The sequence below is a fragment of the Acinonyx jubatus genome, chromosome C1, assembly GCF_027475565.1.
Source record: "Acinonyx jubatus isolate Ajub_Pintada_27869175 chromosome C1, VMU_Ajub_asm_v1.0, whole genome shotgun sequence".
In the NCBI taxonomy this organism is placed as follows: domain Eukaryota; kingdom Metazoa; phylum Chordata; class Mammalia; order Carnivora; family Felidae; genus Acinonyx; species Acinonyx jubatus.
In genome coordinates, this window is record NC_069381.1 from 52,499,865 (window position 1) to 52,520,147 (window position 20,283).

The 20,283-nt window shown below is 38.2% G+C and overlaps 1 protein-coding gene across 1 annotated transcript in view; it reads left to right on the forward strand.

The window, feature by feature from the left end:
- Positions 1-20,283, forward strand: part of CACHD1 (cache domain containing 1) — a 208,511-nt gene that overhangs the window by 80,277 nt on the left and 107,951 nt on the right. The window contains exon 2 of the mRNA XM_027058991.2: positions 5,855-5,917. Coding sequence (XP_026914792.2) covers positions 5,855-5,917 — 63 coding nt within the window. The remainder of the gene's footprint in view (positions 1-5,854; positions 5,918-20,283) is intronic.

Below are 20,283 nucleotides of genomic sequence, written 5' to 3' on the forward strand. Positions count from 1 at the left end.
TTAACTGTCAGCCAAATTGGCTTGCAACAGAGACCTGTAAACATCAAGAGAATAAGCCTGTGAATAAAAACTCAGTTCTGCGTTTTCTTAGCAAAGATCAGGGAGGGGAGACAACAGAATTTCATTAGGCTTGTAGAGGTATTCATTTCTTCACTGTGCTGTTGTGCTATACCATTCATTTAAATATCTAGTTAAGATTTGGCAGAGCTGTTGGAGGCGTGAAGGTGGAACCAACTGTCTGGACTGACCATCTTATTAAACACTCATGTAATTGTTCCTGTTCCAGCAAAGCAGGTTCTCTTGCCATCTGTTAAGCAGGCTCAATTAAATACATTTGGGACCGAAAGAGGTGGCAGATAGGAGTAGGTGGAGTGTGGACAGAGAATGACTGAGGTGCAACCCTTAAGAGGTGGGGGGGACATAGACGCACACGCGTGCCCATCCCGAGATATTTTTCCTTCTCTTACAGTAGAGGTAGGGGGAGTTGTATTCAATTGTTACATGACTCTTTCATTTCTAACTTCATGAGTTGAACTTCCTCTCTGGGGGAGGAGGAGGAAGGCAGTGCTTTAGGAAATAAAAGAACAGAATATGCAAAGAGGAGATTTGATTAAATTGTGTTGTAAGTTTAGAATATGCAGGCTGGATGAAACTCCCATAAAGACACCTTTTTTTTTTCTTGCTAAAAATTCAAGTTAGTACAGTGCCACTGGATGGGAAGCTCAAGAACTGAGTAATGTTACATACTTAGAATATGAGGGAGCAATTAATATGTAGCCTCAGGGAAGGCTCATCGGAGACCTTATCTGTGAATTACTAGGTGATTCTACTTGGTACAGTCCCAATTTCATCTAGATTACTGATTGGGTATATATAGATTTTTGAGTATTTATAGTATTCTATCCAGTTAATAGATTCTTTTCCCTTTTCTATGCATAAATAATTTTGAAAACGTAGGAAAACATTTGACTAGGGTTATTTTAAAGAGACTGCCTAGAATGTATGTTTAAATTTATTTTAGTATAACATACATACAGAAAAGTACACAGAGGTGCCTGATGGATTCTCATAAAAGTGAATACATCCTTATAACAGGCACCCGGATCAAGAAATGGAATATTGCAGCATCCGAGAAGCCATCTTCATGCCCTGTTCTGTTCATTCTCCCACAAAGGATAACCACTATCCTGACTTCTGACAAGATAGATGAGCTTTGCTTGGTTTTGAATTTGCTGTAAATAGAATTGTACACTTCGCATTGTAGTGTTTGGCTGCTTTCACTTAATATTATGTTTGTGAGTATCACCATGTCGATGCATGTTTGCAGTTGTGTGTTCGTTGCTATCGCTGAACATTTCATAGTGTGAACACACCACAGTTTGTTCTGGTGCTGATAGGCATTTGGATATTTTCCAGGTTGGAGCTCTCATGAGTAGTACTGCAATGAGCATTCTTCTGCTTCTCTTTTGATAAATATATGAACACATTTCTCCTCAGTGTATGCCAAAGATGGGAAATGCTGGGTCATGGGATATGCATCTAATTAAGTCTAGAAGATACTGCTAGCTTGCCAAAGTGTGTATTAATGAGAGAAAGGTCATTTTTGTCCAGAGTATTCTGTTCTCATGAGCATAAAAATGAGGTATCTTGTTTTCTTTTGATTGTGGAAGTAAATTGATAAAGAGGATTCGGTGAAATATTTTTACTTAAAATAACTTTTTAAAACTCCTCACCCATTTTTAATGATCTTTTCACCTTACAGTAAAACCTGTTTTTACTTACAGTATCTGAGAATGAGAAAGCATAATGGGCAGAGGCAGGCAGCATCTTTGCCTTTCCTTCCAGAGATTTGTACACTGGGGAGAGTTTCTTCAGACTCCCTCCAGGTTGTGCTCAAATTAAGAGTTCAGATTACTAGAATTGTTCTCCAGGGAATTGGGAGATACCTTGGAAACAGAGGACAGAATGTCCACCCCACCCAGCCGTACCCTAACCCTGTTACAGTGAGCAAATCATCCAAGAGCACCGGGCAATCTGACCTGTTAGGGTTGCTCACCATTTTCATGGTTTAAGACAACTTCATTTTCATTTTTCAAGTGCCTGTAACAATCAAGAAACTCAACTTTGTATTCTCTTCCTTCCACAACTTCATGTAACCAAACAAACCTTTGGCTGGGACTCTCAGTTACTCCACTCACTGGTTGTGTGTGTGTGTGTATATACACACATACATATGTGTGTATATGTATGTATATAGACAGACATCAGATAATTAGATACATGTATTGTTATTCCAGCACATTATATCCTGCTTAAAATGGTAGGAAAAAATCCCCAGTACTCATTTTTTCTACATGCAAGTATAGGATTCCTAGATTATTCTGAAGAAAAGGTGATGGGAACAAATTTCATAGCTTCACTAAAATCAATGCTTGTTTTTAATGCAAGCCCTGGGTTCAGACCTCAGCACTAGATTTTTTTTTTCTTTTTTAACCTGTGATACATTTTCTAATGTTTGAGCTGTAGCTTTCAGTCTGTAAAATTTGGATTCACATCCTTGCCCTGTCTGCCACATAGGGTTACTGTGGAGATCAAATGTGATCCTTTATGTGAAATGGTAAACTATAAAAGAACTAAGCCTAAGCCTTTGAGAGCTTGGCTTAGCAGGCCCTGCATTTTAAGCTAGAACTTGACCTACAGAGTAGTGAAAACTTACTCTGTACCTTGAGATCTTGTGCACACACACAAGTCCAAACTTTTAACCTTGCACCAGACATGGCTGGCTGACCTGTTGAGTTGTAAGTTCCTTGTCCAGGTCCTTTTGGCCTCTACCACCCCTCCCCTGCTTGGGGGAAAAGAGGGGCAAAAATTGTTGGCTTTGGTGATAGCCCCAAACTATTACCCTTGCAGGTGATTTCACTTTCTGCAGGTTAGAGGGTTGTATAAAGTAGGTAGTCTACAGAATTAGTGCTGTTCATATCTAAAACATCTTTCTTGCTTTTTAAATTTTCTTTTACCTATCCAGCATTTAAGTGCAGAGAATATAAAAATGCTTCTATGGCATAAAAAGATCTGTATGAAAGCATTGACGATCATTATCGATAATTGTTAAAATGCTAAATGAGTGAAGCAGGGACAGAAACACAGCCTTGTGAACACTTCCCGACATATATGCCTTTTTACAAGTGAGGAATTTTTATTTTAACCAAAAAAAGAAAAAGAAAAAGAGAAGGATATGATCTTATTCTGCATTAGGTTTGGCCGTCGGTGGGCGGATGTGGTGTGCTTCCCAGGGCTGTCTCGTGTGTTCTTCCATCAGTCACCTCTTGGGCGGGGGGCACCTTCCCGGACAGGCCACATAAGGTATGAACTGGAAGATCACAGCCAGAAATAAGACAACTGGCGACACTCATCGAGACCTGGAGACACAACATGAATTGTGTTCATTTTTAGTCAATGTTCTCATGGTGCTGGGTAGGTTTTGAAAATCAAATTGCATAAAAATACGGAAGATGGTCTGGGAAAGTAGATGGCAGTGACACAGACTCAGCTTCTAAAAATGTTATAATCTATTAAACTAATAATTTCTGTTGCAATCAGAAAACAGAACTTCAGGTTGTAGGGATGAGGTTAACAAGTTTCTAATCCCTTTCCCAAAACGGGATCTTAGGGTTCAGAATCCTAATGCCCCTTCATGATAAAACACCGCCAGTGAGGTCTCTAACAGAACCCAGTAATCAGATGCATTAAGATATCTGCATCAAAATTAATGAACGAACATTCACACTAAGAGGCTTAATAAAGACTATAAGTACCCATTGGTTGGGGTTAGTATTTACTCCCAAGTAAAATCCGGTCATGTCATATTTTGCTAACAAAGGTGTTATGTGAAACTTCTGATTTGTAGAGCCTTTTGAGTTATGGAATTGCATGTAAGGTACGTATATTTGGGTACCAGCTCCTGATAGAAGTGTTTTTTAATATATGTCAGGCAACCATGTGGCAAATTCTCAAGAGATCATAGAGTTAGGAGCACCAGATCTCGAGTCACTCTGCTTGGGTTCAAATTCCAGCCTTGCCAAGGGACTCTGGGTAAGCTATTTAACCTCCCAGGGTGTTAGTTTTTCATCTTTAAAGCTGCAGGAATTTTCTTATAAAGATTAAACAGGATGCACATATAAGGTACAATATGTGCATTGCACTAGACACTCAACAAACCTGCTTCTTTTCTCTGTGTAATGGAGATAATAATAGTGCTCGTCACAAAGGTGTTTTATGAGATTCAAATAAGTAAATAGATATAACATGCTTAGAATAGTGTCTGCCTATAGTAAGCATTCATTACCTAGTAGAACTTTCCTATCAATAGAGACGTTTTTAGGGAAGAAAGAGAAAAGAGACATCTGTTGAATGAATGAGTAGTGCCTGGTAAAATTATGATAATTCATAATTAGACATTTGCAGACTGTAATTCCATCCCATTCGGTCACAATCCTCCCCCCCCCCTTCCCCAGCACCTTATCTTTCCTCTTTTGCACAGCACTTGGTAAACTTGGCACTTGTCTTCCTCACCACAACCATGCAGGTGTGTTAGGCTGTCTGGGAAGCTGTCCCAGATGCTGACAAACCCTTGGCCGTAGGATAGAAACGAAAAAGAGAAATTTTGGCTAATATCTCCAGGTCTGACTCCTTACTCATCTGGAGAGTTCAATGGTATCTTTAAAGTTTTAGGATAAATGAGGAGCCTGCTGCTTTTTTTTTTTTTTTTTTTTTTTTTTGCGCCTCTAACAGATACGTATCTTGGATTCTAATTTCTTCAGTTTGTTATATATTAATCTCTAGTGATTGCTCAGTAATGGGTAGGGTCTGGTAAAGTCCTAAGTCTGCAGAGAGGTTTTAAACACAGGCCATATATGGAGGGGGTGGGTACTAGCTAGGCAGAGAGCAGTGGAAGAGCGTGTGTGCTTGTATGTCATAGTTTGGACTAATGTCCTGGCACGGCTGTCCCATTTCCTGGCATGTAAGAACTGGATCTTAAGGCTGCACATATTTGGCAAGCCCTATTATGTTACCCTCCCAAGGGGGTGCTTGGGTAACGAAGGTGATAGATAATACTGGGTAGGTACTGGTGGGACCCAGGGACATGAGAAGATATGGAAAGAATCCCTTTTAAAGAGCTTTATTGCATTAGAGTTTAGTGTCTGTAAACAATTACAGCATTCAGGGAGTGCAGAATTCAAATGAGAAACACAACTTTGTCAGATTATACCACTTGGATAAAATGGCATGGGCTCCGGAAATCTATAATTAAATGTATTTTTGAAAATGAAAAGTATTGTGTAACATCTGGTTTATTTCACTACGGAAGTGCCTGGGTATTGCTCATGTAAGTGTGATTGACTTTGGCTGATATTTGGATTTCTTTGTGTAAAATAACTATTTTAATTAAATTTTTTTCTGCTTGATTCTGTTTTGTAAACAAATTATTCATGTGCACACACACTGTCATTAGAAAATGGCTGTCTTTAATGTGGAATTTAAGAAACAAAACAGATGAACATAGGGGAAAGGAAGGAAAAAGATGATAGGGAGGCAAACAATTACAGACTCTAAAATACCAAGAACAAATCGAGAGTTGATGGAGGGAGATGGGGGCAGGGAGAATGGACATTAAGGAGGGCACTTGCTGGGATGACCACCGGTGTTGTATGTAAGTGTTATATCACTAAGTTCTACTCCCGAAACCATTATTACGCTATATGTTAACTAACTTGGATATAAATAAAATTAAAAAGAAAAAGAAAATGGCTGTCTTTAGAAGAACTAATGTTTGTTTATTTTCTTTCTGTTGCAGCGGATATTCAACTCCTTTGTTTACACTGAGAAAATCTCAAATGGAGAAAGTGAAGTACAGCAGGTAAGAGATTATTAGGACTGGACATCCTCTTTATCTTGCTTCTGGTTACGGTTTCAGTATTCTCTGCAGGCCATTTCCTTGTGAGGTTCCAGCTGTTTTCCATGTGATTTCATATACATCTTAAAGCATAACGGTGCCAACTTTACACTTGCAGTTCTTACAGGTAGTTGAAAAAATGGTTCTATGGATGGTGTTTTGCTATTTGGGTTATACTTTGGAAATATTATTTAATTCATTTTCATTGTTTCGGAGCACCTGGGTGACTCAGTTGGTTAAGCATCTGACCTCGGCTCAGGTCATATCTCACGGTTTGTGGGTTCGAGCCCTGCATCGGGCTCTGTGCTGACAGCTCAGAGCTCCGGAGCCTGCTTCAGTTTCTGTGTCTCCCTCTGTCTCTGCCCTTCCCCCATGTTCGCTTGCTCTCTCCTCTCTCTCTTTCAAAAATAAACATTAAAAAAAAAAAATCATGGGGCACCTGTGTGGCTCCGACGGTTGGGCGTCCGACTTTGGCTCAGGTCATGATCTTGTGGTTTGTGAGTTGGAGCCCCGTGTCGGGTTCTGTGCTGACAGCTCAGGGCCTGGTGCCTGCTTCGAATTCTCTCTCTCCTTTCTCTCTCCCTCCCCCCCCCCCCCCCCCGCCATCCTCTGCTCACGCTCTGTTTCTCTCTCAAAAATAAACATTAAAAATTTTTTTTAAAATATATTTTCATTATTTTGAAAATTCCTGAACTACTCATATTTAGAAATAGTAGAAATTGTTTCATCTGATAGAAGAAGTGCCCTGGTGCTGGAATCACACCGATAACCCAGGTCAAATTCTGGTTTCCTTACTGATTCCATGACCCCCAGTAAGCAATTTAGCCTTTTTGATCTATAGTTTCTTGGTCTTACATAAGGGGAATACAGTATCTGCTTTATGAGCTAGTGAGAATTAAGTGAAGTAATGTCAGGTTAGTGGAGAATAAATGAAATCTTTTCTGTGGAAGATTCTGGCATAGATGCAGCTCAGTGGATATTGGTCTCTTTTGTTCTTTTATTTTTCTTTCCTCCTCTTGTATTTCTTCCTTTGCTTCTTTCCTTCCATCTCCTTTCAATGCTGTGTGGGGTCAAAAAGTTCTGAGGCCAGATTCTATTTACTTTATTTATAGCTGCCTTCAAATGGACTGCTTCGTAAATTAAAACATAGTGTTGGTGAACTTGGTCATAAATAATTGATCTGTGCTTGAAAAGAAGGGTGGTAAAGAGGATTCTGGGTTTTAATTTCAACTAATCCACCAACTTCATTACACTATGCGACGGTCAACTGGTAATTTGAAGCGAGGTTGGAAACTTAAGTAAAAAACACGACCAAGCTAAAAACCAAAGTGTAGCAGAGTGCTTCCATAGACTAAAAAGACAACTATAGTAAAACACATAATAATTCAAACTCTCTGAGATGCTGCCTTTATTTTCTTCATGGAAAACAGCTTGACTTGATCACCTTAGAAGCACCAGGCAAGAGGAAAAAGCCTTGTGTCATTAGAGTAAACTTATTTATGGGATAGTTATTTATTTATAATAAATTACTGTGGTTTAATCTTGAAGTTCAGCATTTCCTGTGTTTAGACATTAAAATGTTTTATTGGTTACTGCAGGTTAAATTTAGAGGATATAAGCACTTCTGTACGTATTCTTTTTCTTAGCATTAGATATTTTTAAAAACTAATGACCCTGCGTTATAGTGAATATAATGTGGTTTGCTCTATCAAGTCTTATCTTTATCATTCCGGTCTTGTTTTTATTCCAGCAAACTGAAAAGTGCCTTTTTAGGGGTCATGACATTGAAAAGGGTTTTTAGGGGGGAAAGATTTCTACACAAAGCATGTCTGAGGGAACTTTTTGGGAGACCAAAGGCCACTTGATAACATTTTAAAGAAACTGAACCAGGGATCTCAGCTTTGGTGCTTTCCTTGAAGTAACAGATACATGTCCTTCCGTCAGCTCTTTTCAAACACGAGACTTGTTTTGTTTTCCTGGACTGATGTCATTGCTTTATTTATCTAACTGTAAAACAAATTTGGAAGCCTTTAATAACTTTTTAGAATTATAGCAATTGATTGAACACTTATGGAACACTGACGCTTACCACATTGATTTTTTTTCCCCTAAATAACCTTGAAGGAAAGCTATCCTTATTACAGATAAGCAGAGTGAAGCTCTAGGAGATAAGTTATTTGTAGTCATTAGACTATTAAGTCAGCTAGTTTTCAAAATAAGTTTGACACAAAGTTATATATTTTTTAAATTTTTTATTAAAAATTTTTTATTTTAATTTTAAGGGTTTTATTTTTATTTTAAGGGTTTTTTATTTTTATTTTAAGGGTTTATTTTTAAGATCTGTATTTTCAGGGGCACCTTGGTGGCTCAGTTAGTTAAGCATCTGACTCTTGATTCGGCTCAGGTCATGATCTTACATTTGTGAGTTGAAGTCCCGCATCGAGCTCCATGCTGACAGTGTGGAGCCTGCTTGGGATTCTTTCTCTCTCACTCTCTCTGCCCTTCACCTGCTCGCTTGCTTGCTCTCTCTCAAAAAAACTAAATAAAACTTTAATAAATTTAAAATTTGTAGTTCCAGTTCAAAATAGGAGTCTCTGCTAAATTTTTCTTTGTTTCTGAGTAATTCAAATGAAGAATTAACACCTCGTCCTTTGTCTCCTCTGATTCTCAGAAAGTTCTTTTTTATGTTGACCCACAATGTACTTTTAACTTTTCTCCAGTCTCTCCAGTCTGCCCTCTGGAAGAACCCTGAACATATAGATCTTATGCCTCTCTGGCATTCAGTATTTGGAGAGAATTATCATGTCATTATTATTGTTAGAAGAATCATAACTTCTTATAAGATTTGTTTGATAAGCCAAAAACAGGCTAGTTAATTCAAAGTAGATTATTAACTTCTGCACTCCATTTTAGCTCAGTCTTTAGCGAACCACTTCTTAGTGCATGTTTTGGTATATTTTGTAGGCTCTTGAATCCTGACTTGAGTTTGCTATCCATCATTCCTCCATTGGGGTAATGAAAACTAGAGCCTCATGGGTTCTTACCCTCCTACCTTACTAATCAATTCTTATTGAGTGTTGGATCTGACTTGTGCATACTATATAAGTTGGCAGTAAATCTCGTGTGTTGTTAATATCTTCCTGGTTAGGAGAGCAAAGTAATTAAAACTAATAAAAACATTTTGTGATTCTTGACTCTTACCACAAAACTCTCTCTATGGTACAGAATTTGCTTTGAGTTTTCTAATTATTTCTTTTAAATTAACCTTCAGAGTGTGGCTCTAAATGCCTAACAATGTGTTTTAAATCTTTAATTAGTTCAGTATCTGTAGTATCAGTGCCAAAAATCTGTGGCAACAGCCTCAGGAAAATAAAAATCCCATGCACACATTCTTAAAGGGAGCATTTGCCATAGACTCCATTTTTTAAAACTTTGAGAAATGAAGTTGTATGAGCCCATAAAGGCATTATATGAAATTGAACCTGAATCAAGAAAAAGAAATTTTTGGTCAAGTGCCCCAAAGAGAGCAAAAACGATCCATGAAACACAAAGCAGTGAAGAAGAAACAAAAGAGAAAGAGCCTCTTGGAGCATTCCTTTGGATCACTGAAGAAATCACAGGCACCTTGGACATGTTTCAAGAGTTTGGTCTAACTTTCTCCAATGCTCTAGTAATTATTTATGTTAATCATTCAATGAAATAGCGAACATATTTTCATAATGCCATATGTCATAAAGTATTGATGTCACTGGCTGATTTTAGAAGACCTCAGAATTCTTAGGGGACAGGCAGGATCACAGTAAGCTCAACACTTCTGTGTGAGACGAACCTGACCTCGGGCCAAGAGCTTGCCTCTAGCAGTACTCTTTTCTTACAGGGTATCCGTTTAACTCTTTAGGATCTTCTTCTTCAGCATAGAAACCTGCTGTTTTCCTGTCTTAAACACAAACAAAAAACCCTTGACCCCACTTCTCTCTCCATGTACTGCCCCATTTTTTCTTTCCCTCTGAAGCACAAAGCATCACCAGAGGTGTCTATATACTCCATAAATCCAGTTTTCCCATTCTCTCTGAAACCTTCTCCAGCCCAACCAGTCCCACAAAACCTCTCTCTTTAAGGTCACCGGTGATGCCCACTTTGCTAAATCCAGGGTCCTCATTGTATTTGATGAACATTAGTACTAAGAGGTCATCCTTTGCATTGTGTTGATAACTTACACATTTGCCTACAGGATCCCACTCTTACCTCCTTGATGTTGTTTGGCATATTTCTGCCTTAGGGCTTTGCTGTGCAGACATACTCCCTCAAGGGCCTTGGCCTGCTTCAAGTATTTCTTCCTCAGACGTCACTTGCTGAAAGAGAGGACCACCATATTTAAAAATGCAGCCCACCCTGCCTGCCAAACTCCTGATTTTCCTTTACCTGGATTCTACTCCCCCTGCCCCAGCAGCCCCTTATTACTTATCACTGTGGTTTTAGGGTATTGGCTTTATAAAACTAGTTTGGAAACATTCCCTCCTCCTTTACTTTTGAAAAGAATATAGCATTGGTAGTATTCCTTCCTTTGATGTTTGTGGTACAACACACCCAGAATACCATCTGGGCTTGGAGCACTCTTTGTGGGCAGGGTTTTGATCATCAGTTTCTTTAATAGCTATAGGTCTTTGGGTTTTGCAGCCGGGATTTAGTGAGGAGATTTGATTTTTTTCTTTTCCTTTTCAGATTTTCTGTTCCCTTTTGTGTCAATTTTAGCAAGTGGATTTTTTCAAGAAATTTATCTTTTTTGTCTAGGTTGTCAAATTTGTTGGCATAAAAGTATAATATTGTGTTGTCCTTTTAATATCTGTAGGCTAAAAGAACATAAAGAAAAATCAGTAAAACAAAATGCTCATTCTTTGAAAAAAAAAAAAAAACTCCATTAAGTGGGATAAATTAGACCAACAGAGAATGAGAGAGAGGACAAATGGCAAAGCAAATTGGTGATGACCAAGTTTTTTAAACTTGAACTTGGCCTCATTAATCTTCTTCATTTTCTGTTTCACAGATTTGAGCTCTTTATTATTTCCTTCCTTGTGTTGTGAGTTAATTTTGGTCTTTCTCTTCTTAAATTGGAATTTCAGGTCATTGGTTTTTATACCTTTCTTTTTTTCAAATAGAACCATTTTACACTATAGACTTTCCTCTGAGCACTGCTTTTGTTACATCCCACAAAGTTTGATATCATGGTTTCATTATCGTTCAGTTTTTAAATATTTTCTAATGTCTTCTTGGACCCATGGATTACTTTACAGTGTGTTGTTCAAGTTCCAAAACATTTAAGGTTTTCTTACCTATCTTAACTGTTACTAATTTCTAATTTGATTTCAATGTGGCCAGAGAACATATTCTGTATGTTCCTTAATTTATTGAAGGTTGGGTTTTATGGCTCAGCATATGATTTGTTTTGGTAAATATACCGCACAAACTGGAAAAGAATGTGTGTTCTGCAGTTGCTGTTACATTCTTTATAAACAGGTTGATATTTCAGATCATTTACTTTGGGGCTGATTTTTATTTTCTCTAATTCTGTCATTGCCAAGAGGATTGTTAATATCTGTTTTGGTGGAGTTGTATATTTTCTACTTTAATTCTGCCCGTTTTTGCCTTCTATAGTTTGAGGCTTCATTATTGGGCACATGCATTTAAAATTCTTTGGTCTTCCTGATGAGTTGTTGTTTTGACATTATGAAATGTTGTTCTTTATCTCTGGTTACAATGCTTCTTCTTGTTGTCTCTTTAACCTGATATTAATATGGCCACTCCAGCCTTTCTTGGCTTACAATTTGCACCGTGTCTTTTCACAACCATCTACTTTCAGTGCCTCTGTTGCTAACAGTGTGTTTCTTAAACAGAATATAGTTGAGGCTTCTTAAAAAATGTTTGTTTATTTTGAGGTGGGGGGGGAGAGAGAGAAAGAAAGGGAGAGAATGAATGAATGAATGAATGAATGAATGAATGAATATCCAAGCAGGCTCCATGCTGTCTGCATAGAACCCCATGGAGGGCTCAATTTCACAAACCATGAGATCACGACCTGAGCTGAAACCAGGAGTCAGAGGCTTAACCAACTGAGCCACCCAGGCTCCCAGAAAATTTCTTTTGTATCTGACAACTTGTCTTTTAATTGGGAGTGTTTAGTCAATTAACATTTAATTTGATTGTTGAATTTGGTCAACTGTTTGATTTTTCATTTTCCACTCTTTTAAATTTTTTTTCAATTTCATATTAATCTATTTTAGGTTTTTTAAGCTATATTTATATTTCTTTAGGTATTTTTAAGTTTATACTCCATAAATTACCGTATACATACTTACTACAGTCTATTTGGAGTTAATATTCTGTCACTTGGTGTAACATCTAGAACTCTCACAACTTCATAGGTCCATTTCCCCACTGCTATCCTTCATGCTAGAGTTATATCTATTGCAAACTTCACAAGAGAATGTTGTATCTTTTGCTTTAAACTGTCCAATGTGTTTAATAATTAAGAGAAAAATAAATCTTGTATACTTACCAGTTCCAGTAAGTTTTCATTTCTTTCTAAAGATCATCAACTGATACTAAGTCTGAGAACTTTGTTTTAGTATTGCCTCGTAATGAAGATTTTCTGGTGACATTCTTTGTTTCTTATTATTCTTGTTCTCAGAAAGTGTATCTATTTGCCTGTTTCTTAAAAGACGTTTTTGCTTGAGACTGGATTCTAGACAGACAGGGTTTTTTGGTAGTGTTGTTTTTTTTCTTTTAGTGTACTAATGATGTTCCACTGTGTACTGGGCTGCACTTCTGATGAGAAGTCAGTTAAAGTTGTTTTTGTATATAATATTGCCCCACTCACATCCCCTAGCTGCTTTGACAATTTTTCCCTCTGTCTTTGGTTTTCAGCAATTTTACTATGGCTGTCTGGACATAGTAGTCTTTATATTTATTTATCCTCTGTGATGTTTGAGTTTTCTGAACTTATAAATGTATGGTTTTCATCACTTTTGGAGACTTTTTGATCATTGTCTCTTCACATATTTTTTCTACCTCATTCTCTTTTCTCCTGCTGGGACTCTGATTACATGTATGCTAGATCTTTTGATATTTTACTACACGAGTTCCTCAGATAATGCCTCCTCCTCATCCTTTTTAAATTTTTTTCTCCTCTGATTTTTTTTTAGATAACTTTTATTAATCTATCTTTACGTTTACTCCAATTATCCCCAATTTGCTATTGACCACCACAGATTTTTTTTTAATGGTTTATTTTTGAGAGAGTGTGAGTAGGGGAGAGACGGGGGTTGGGGGCACAGAGGATCCCAAGCGGGCCCTGCACTGACAGCACAGAGCCCAATGTGGGGCTCAAACTCATGAACAATGAGATCATGACCTGAGCCAAAGTCAAATGCTCTGCTTACTCAGCCACCCAGGCACCCCCACAGATAGATTTTTAAAACTTCAGATATCAGATTTTTAAACTCTACATTTTCCTTTTTTTTTTTTTAAAGGTTTGTTTATTTTTGAGGGAAAGGGGCAAAGAGAGAGGAAGAGAGAACTGGAAGCAGCCTCCAGGTTCTGAGCCCTCAGCACAGAGCCCAAGACAGGACTTGACTCCCACAAACTGTGAGATCATGACCTGCGCTGAAGTCAGATGCTTAACTGACTGAGCCACTCAGGCACCCCTCCATTTGTTTCTTTTTTAAGAAAGTCTATTTTTTTCTGAGATTTTCTTTTCACTCATTGTAAGCATATTCTCCTTTCTGTCTTTGAGCATATTTAAAAAAGCTGCTTTAGAATCCTGTCTGCTGGTTCTAACATCTGCAAATACTTGAACTTGATTTTTGTTGACGCTTTTCTCTTGAATATTGGTCACACTTTTTGTTTTGTTTTCTTTCTGATGTCAAAAAATTTGGATTGTATCCTGGAAACTGGAAAGCTTTGGATTCTGATATATTCCTGTTAGGACAGTTGATTTCTTTGTATTGGTTTTAGCAGGCAAGTGGGTTGATTGGACTCACACTACTAGTCTGTTATTTGTGTTTCAAAACATTTTAGTATTTAACATACATTCTGGTAGAAGTCTATAGTTCTTAGTTATTTTTATGAATTGTTATTTGATACTGAAAATTTTACCTGAAAGATTTAAAAAATTTTTTTCAGTTTTTATTCATTTATTTTGAGAGAGAAAGGGAGTGTACAAGTGGGTAAGGGTCAGAGAGAAGGGGAGACAGAATCACAAGCAGGCTCCACACCATCAGCACAGAGCCTGATGTGGGGCCCGAACTCATGAACCGTGAGATCATGACCCTAGCTCAGACCAAGAGTCAGACGCTCCACTGACTGTACCACCCAGGCACCCCTTACCTGAAAGACTTAAAATGTGATGTTTTATTTCACCAGATACAATTTATTGGAGTAAACGAGAAACACATTTGTTCTATAAGAAATTGATACTTAGCAGGTGCTATTGCTCCAAATTATTCTTTTATCTAAGTGTAAACTCAGGGCACCAGTCATGAAGAATTTGGACTAGGTGAAAGCAATTGATTAGCAAGATCTAGATCTTTTCACAAAATTATATCCTTTATTCATTAGAGAAGAAAAATACTCTGTAGCAGGACAAACACACAATGGCTCTTCGAAGTCATTATGAATAGAAGTAGTCAATCTTAGACAGATGGCACTCCAGGTGCTAAAATAAATAGTTCTAACTAGTGTACTGTTTTCAAATTTTAGAGTAGAAAGGGACCTCAGAGACCGTGGGTACAAGGCCAGAAAGGTTAGGAAACTTTCTTCCACTTTTTTTTGGATGGGGCTGCTTGGGATGGAAAGCTAAAGAGTCTTGCCTTTTGATATGGAAAACTTGAGTTCCAAGCAGGTTCTGTTATTTACGATCTGTTTGATTTTTGGCATGATACTTAACCTTTCCTGTGTCTACATCAGCTTTATTTATAAAATGGGGGTAGCAGTCTGTCCTGCACAATTGTTGAAAAAGTTACACATCTGGCACAGACTAGCCATTTCAGTATTTTGTGTTCTCTTTTCAGAATACTAAAAGGAAGTAGAGTGTGAATATAAGAGTACTCTAATGGAAGATTGTTATTCTTGGTGTGTTACTTAATCCTCTTAGGTAAGGTCTGTAAGAAAAGATCTGTAAATTTTAGAAAGTCAATTTCTAGGAGAGAATGACCACAGAAAGACCCTGGAAGGGACTAGTGGGAGCCTTAAATAGAAGCCATGCTAGTTGAGAAATGAGAGACTGGACAATGGGTTTCTATCAGCTTTGCATTTGTATTACTTCTATATTTCTCTTGCCAAAAACTCTCCACTGTAGGAGAATCTGATTATGTTGTTGAACTGTGCACTGAACCACACAGGGAGAAAGGGGACAATGGTAGACAAGAAGAGGAGGTAAGGAAGAGCTGAGCACTTGGGAATCTTGTCTTTGAATTCTGACTTCCCGGGCCTGGTACTGGGTAGGCGTTTCATGAATATTTGTTGAAGGAAGTGTCCAGATATCCTCTTGCACCTCATTATTCATATTCCCAGAATCTGGATTTGTTTTGGGGTTGCCCTGCCAAGTATAACCTAGTGTGGTAGTAGCCTGCAGGCTCTCATTTTGTTTGTCATTACCTAGTGAAGTATGTTCAAGGCTCAGACTTGTCTAGAGTAGAGGAATCCTGGAGGTGGTGTAGATGGATTCCACCCTTTCTTTGCCCCTCACCTTTCCCCCATCTGTCCCCGGGAGATTTATTTAGGCTGAGCCCTGGTTTAGTTCACCCACTTACCCAAATCTACACTTGGCTCTGTGTTTACTGTAAGTGTTCACTAAATTTTTGTTGAATGAGTGAACAGAAGGCACTAAATTGGTAGGAAGGTAAAATAAAGGCGGAGAGCTAGTGAAGCCACACAGATGGGGAATTTATAATGAATCAGCCAAAGCCCAGAGCAAACAGATGATACTCTCTCAAACTAGAGTTGTAGCAAATTGAGCTGGTTGTTTAGGTTTCCTTGATTGGAAAACTAATCTAGGTCTGTTTCAGCTCTTACTGTTCTTAGGCTGACTTTCCAAAAGACAAATTCATTTTTATCTTAGAAACCCTCTTCCTGGGCTACTTATGCCTTGTTAATAAGATGGGATGACGGTCTGTCATTTTGGAAAAATGGTATAAGAGAGGATGTGATAGTTGTAATATTTATGTGTGTATTTTTTAGTATATCCGTGTATATTTTCTCATTTTATCGTCTTAATGACATCGTAAACAGTACAGGTATCATTATCCCATTTCCCATATGAGACAACTGTGTCTGAGAGGGTTGTTAAAGTGGCAATGACAGAATTTTTCTAGTTTAGTGTTTTCTTTATATTGGTTATGATAATTGACATCACTTACTGAATATTTATTATTAAGCACTACCCTTAAATTTTGTATAGCCACATGGTTTTTCCCCCTTACGTCCTTCAGTCTTGGCTCAGTGTTCCTTCTCAGTGAGGCCCTCCTTGGCCATTCACTTATAAATGTATATCTTTATTTAAAAAAATTGTAATGTCTGATTATTTTTTGAGAGAGACAGAGCATGAGTGGGGGAGGGGCTGGGGGGGTGGGTACAGAATCTGAAGCAGGCTCCAAGCTCTGAGCTGTCAGCACAGAGCTCAACGTGGGGTTTAAACTCACAAACCGTGAGATCATGACCTGAACTGAGGTTGGACACTTAACCAACTGAGCCACCCAGGAGCCCCATTTATAAATTTTTAATTGCACCCCTCTTCTTACCTCTGTTTTATCTCCTTATAATTTATCACCTAGGACTTCTATATATGTTTATTTTTCCTTATTGTATAGATTTCCTAATAGAATATAAACCCTATGAGGGCAGAGCTGGTTCATTCCTTGATGTGTCCTCAGTACCAGGAAAAAGTATCTACATGTAGTATATGGTAGGTACTCGGTAATAATTGCTGCAGGGAAATAATAATCCTCAAAACAAACTCTATAGGGTTTACTGACAAGGAAAATTATGCACAGGTAAATACCTTGCCCAACATCACTTAAGAGGTTAGAGAACTTGATTTTGAATTCACGTAAATTTAGATCCAGTGCTCCACCACGTATTTTCCAAATTTTGTTTTCCTAAGATATGGGAAAAGTACTGGAGAGGCTGTTGTAGAATGTAAGGGATGAAGTTCTTTTTTCTCTCCATTTCTTTCTCTAGCAATTCACCCTCCTTGTTTGATATATTGGAGTTTAGTATACAGTTGTATTTTTAAAAATGGTCTATCCTTTTAAAAAAGGAAAGCTCTACAAACGATTCAACTACTTCATTCTGCTTTCCAAAAATAATCGTGCAAGGTTGAGTCTGAATTTGTTTTAAAAGAAATGCAAAAATATTGTGATTAGGAGATACTCCCTAAACTTTGGAAAAGGTAAGAAAATATTAAATAAATGTTCGTATAGCAGAGAGAAAATTTTGTGGTATTTGTACCTCCTCTAAAAATAAACTGAGTGCAGGGACCTTGTTAGAATAATTGTGTAGTGCTTTATAGATACTGCAAATGAATGGATAAACTAGAGTATGATCTCTTGAAGGGGAGATTCTGAGCATACCTCAGGTAAGTGGTAGGCAGTTAATGAATTCAGCAAACATTTGTTGAGGACTTACTATATCCTTGGCATTGTAGGAAGAGAAACAAAGAGCTTATCTCAAGGACACAGTTAAATCACAGGAGACATGTGTTCATATATTTGGTGTATCTTGATAATCTCTTGCAGGTGATGGCCCCAAGGACAGAAATGCCCTCTTTGGGAAATATCTTTCTGATTGTATTTATAAGAGACTGAGCGGTGGTCTGAATAGATTATGGATCACATCTAATGTGGCAGTACTTTCCATTCAAATTATGTATTTTTTCTAGAATTCTAATAAATAGGGGTGGGTGCAAGAACCGGTATGTACCTAGATTTTGTTGCCTTCGGGAAAAGGTTATTTGACACGACAATTTGTGTTCCTTGAACAAATACTGCTTAATGTGCGTTATCTCATTAAATTTTTACTAAAACTTGGTGATACAAATACAATTCCTCTTCCTGTTGTAGAGTTGAGGAAACTGAGACTTAGCTATTAATTTCCCCAAACCGATCTTGAATTAGGTGATATGACCAGGATTTTAATCAATGTGTTCTGATGTTGCTTTTCATACTAATTCCACTGCTGGTTTTCTGTAGGTCTTCAATATTTTAAAAGGAATACTTTCCCAAAAGTATTACATATCAAGCAAAGTAAGAAAGGAAGGAGTATGTCTAAACATTGTAAGGACTATGATGAACACTTAGCTGCTGAATGAGGAAAAGATGGAGTTTAAATGCTCAGTTGAGGGGCGCCTGGGTGGCGCAGTCGGTTAAGCGTCCGACTTCAGCCAGGTCACGATCTCGCGGTCCGTGAGTTCGAGCCCCGCGTCGGGCTCTGGGCTGATGGCTCAGAGCCTGGAGCCTGTTTCCGATTCTGTGTCTCCCTCTCTCTCTGCCCCTCCCCCGTTCATGCTCTGTCTCTCTCTGTCCCCTCCCCCCCCAAAAAAAAATGTTAAAAAAAAAATGCTCAGTTGATGAGAGTAAAACCATGAACAGGGTGCCTTCTGGATGGTTAGTGACAGTTCCTTTAACTCTAATAAATCATAAGGATGTAACTTGAGCCTCATGAGGAAGAGCATTATATTACTAATGGATCATCCTGCAGGAACATAAACAAGATATAAAAATAAATGAAGTCTTTGACTCTTCATGTTCACAATTCATCATTATTCTGTTATGAACATAACCCTAAGACCCTTGGTTATAATTTGTGTCATGATGGAATTTCTGTTCGGCTTTTGGCTTTTTTTGTTTTGTTTTGTTGGTGGTGTTTTTTGTAAATGAGTACCCCCTAAATAAGACCTTTTAGCTAATGGAGTAAGTGGAAAAACTGCAGCTGTCAGGTTAGCACTCAGGATTAAAGTCTAACAGAGTGAGCTTCTCTTCTGTTACGCACAAGTAGGACTTGGTTACCTCTATGGCTTTCCCAGTGTAGAGCTTGGTTGGTAAAGCTTTTGTCAGTATAGCTTCCCTGGAGAATGTAGCAAGCCCTTCACTACCTCTCAGAACTCCTGGCTTTTCCCCCGGTGTGAAGTTCTGACAATAATCAGGGATACTTGGGGAACTGCTCAGCTTATTAGGGTAAAACAAGATGGCCCCGGAGAGAGAAAGCAGCTTGATGGCTGCATAACTCAGTACTTAATAAACAACATTTTGGAATTTGAACTATTTATCTTGTTTACATTTTAAGGAAAATATGCAGCATATGTTCCATATGCTTGTACATACTTGGAAGTTAAAATATGGCTGTATGCATGCATGAAAGATTTAATTCCTGCACCAAATATAGACCAGCTGGCTTCAGGCATACGTACTGTACCTTAGCCAATGTATGTGCCTGGTGTTGAGATAAGCTGAGATAATCCCGCTTGCACACATACACACCTCACGGGTACACACACATCTTATATAATGTGCTTTCTTTGAACACCTAAAAATGCTATGTAGTTTATACATGTGAATTATGTTCTGTGCACATATTTATAGTTCATGTTTACATTTGTACATACACTTGTATCTCAGTGATAGAAAATGGAAATCTCTCTCCGCCCCCCCCACCACCATACACTAATATTTAAGGCTTAAAAATTCTAATTCTAGGTTTTTGGTTGCAGTTCTGGCAAAACCCAGAATAATCCATTTCTCAGTTCCCTTAATTCCCACACATTGTGTTCCCCCTGTTGAAGAGAGAGCAAATGAAGGGGTGGATACCCTCTCTCCTGCAGCAAAGGCAGGGAGGAGGTGTTGCAGGCAGGCATCACTGGAGAGAGTACTTTGTCGCCAGGAGCACGAGGGTGAAGCCTTTGGGGCAGGGCAGGAAAAGACATCGAAGCTCCCACCATGTCTGCACCTCTCCCTGCCCCAGCTTTTCACATAACCCTGCAATCCGTATGTGTGCAAATGCCTTCTTTCAGTAAAGCAGAACCTTGAAAAGTATAAGCCTGGGCTTTTTACTCAGACTTCCTTTAATTAGAAGGGAATAGACTGAGTGAAAGTCTTCATTCTAGAAGCCAGGAAGACTTCACCATGAGAAATGAACATTGCACTAAAAATGGAAACAATTAAGCCCCTTATACACACATTTCCAGTATCTGTAGGTTGGAGAGTACTCAGAAATGCTGGGGAGAAAAGTAGCAGCCAAGATTTCTCTGAATCCACCCAAAAACTGCTGCTCCTACTAGAAAA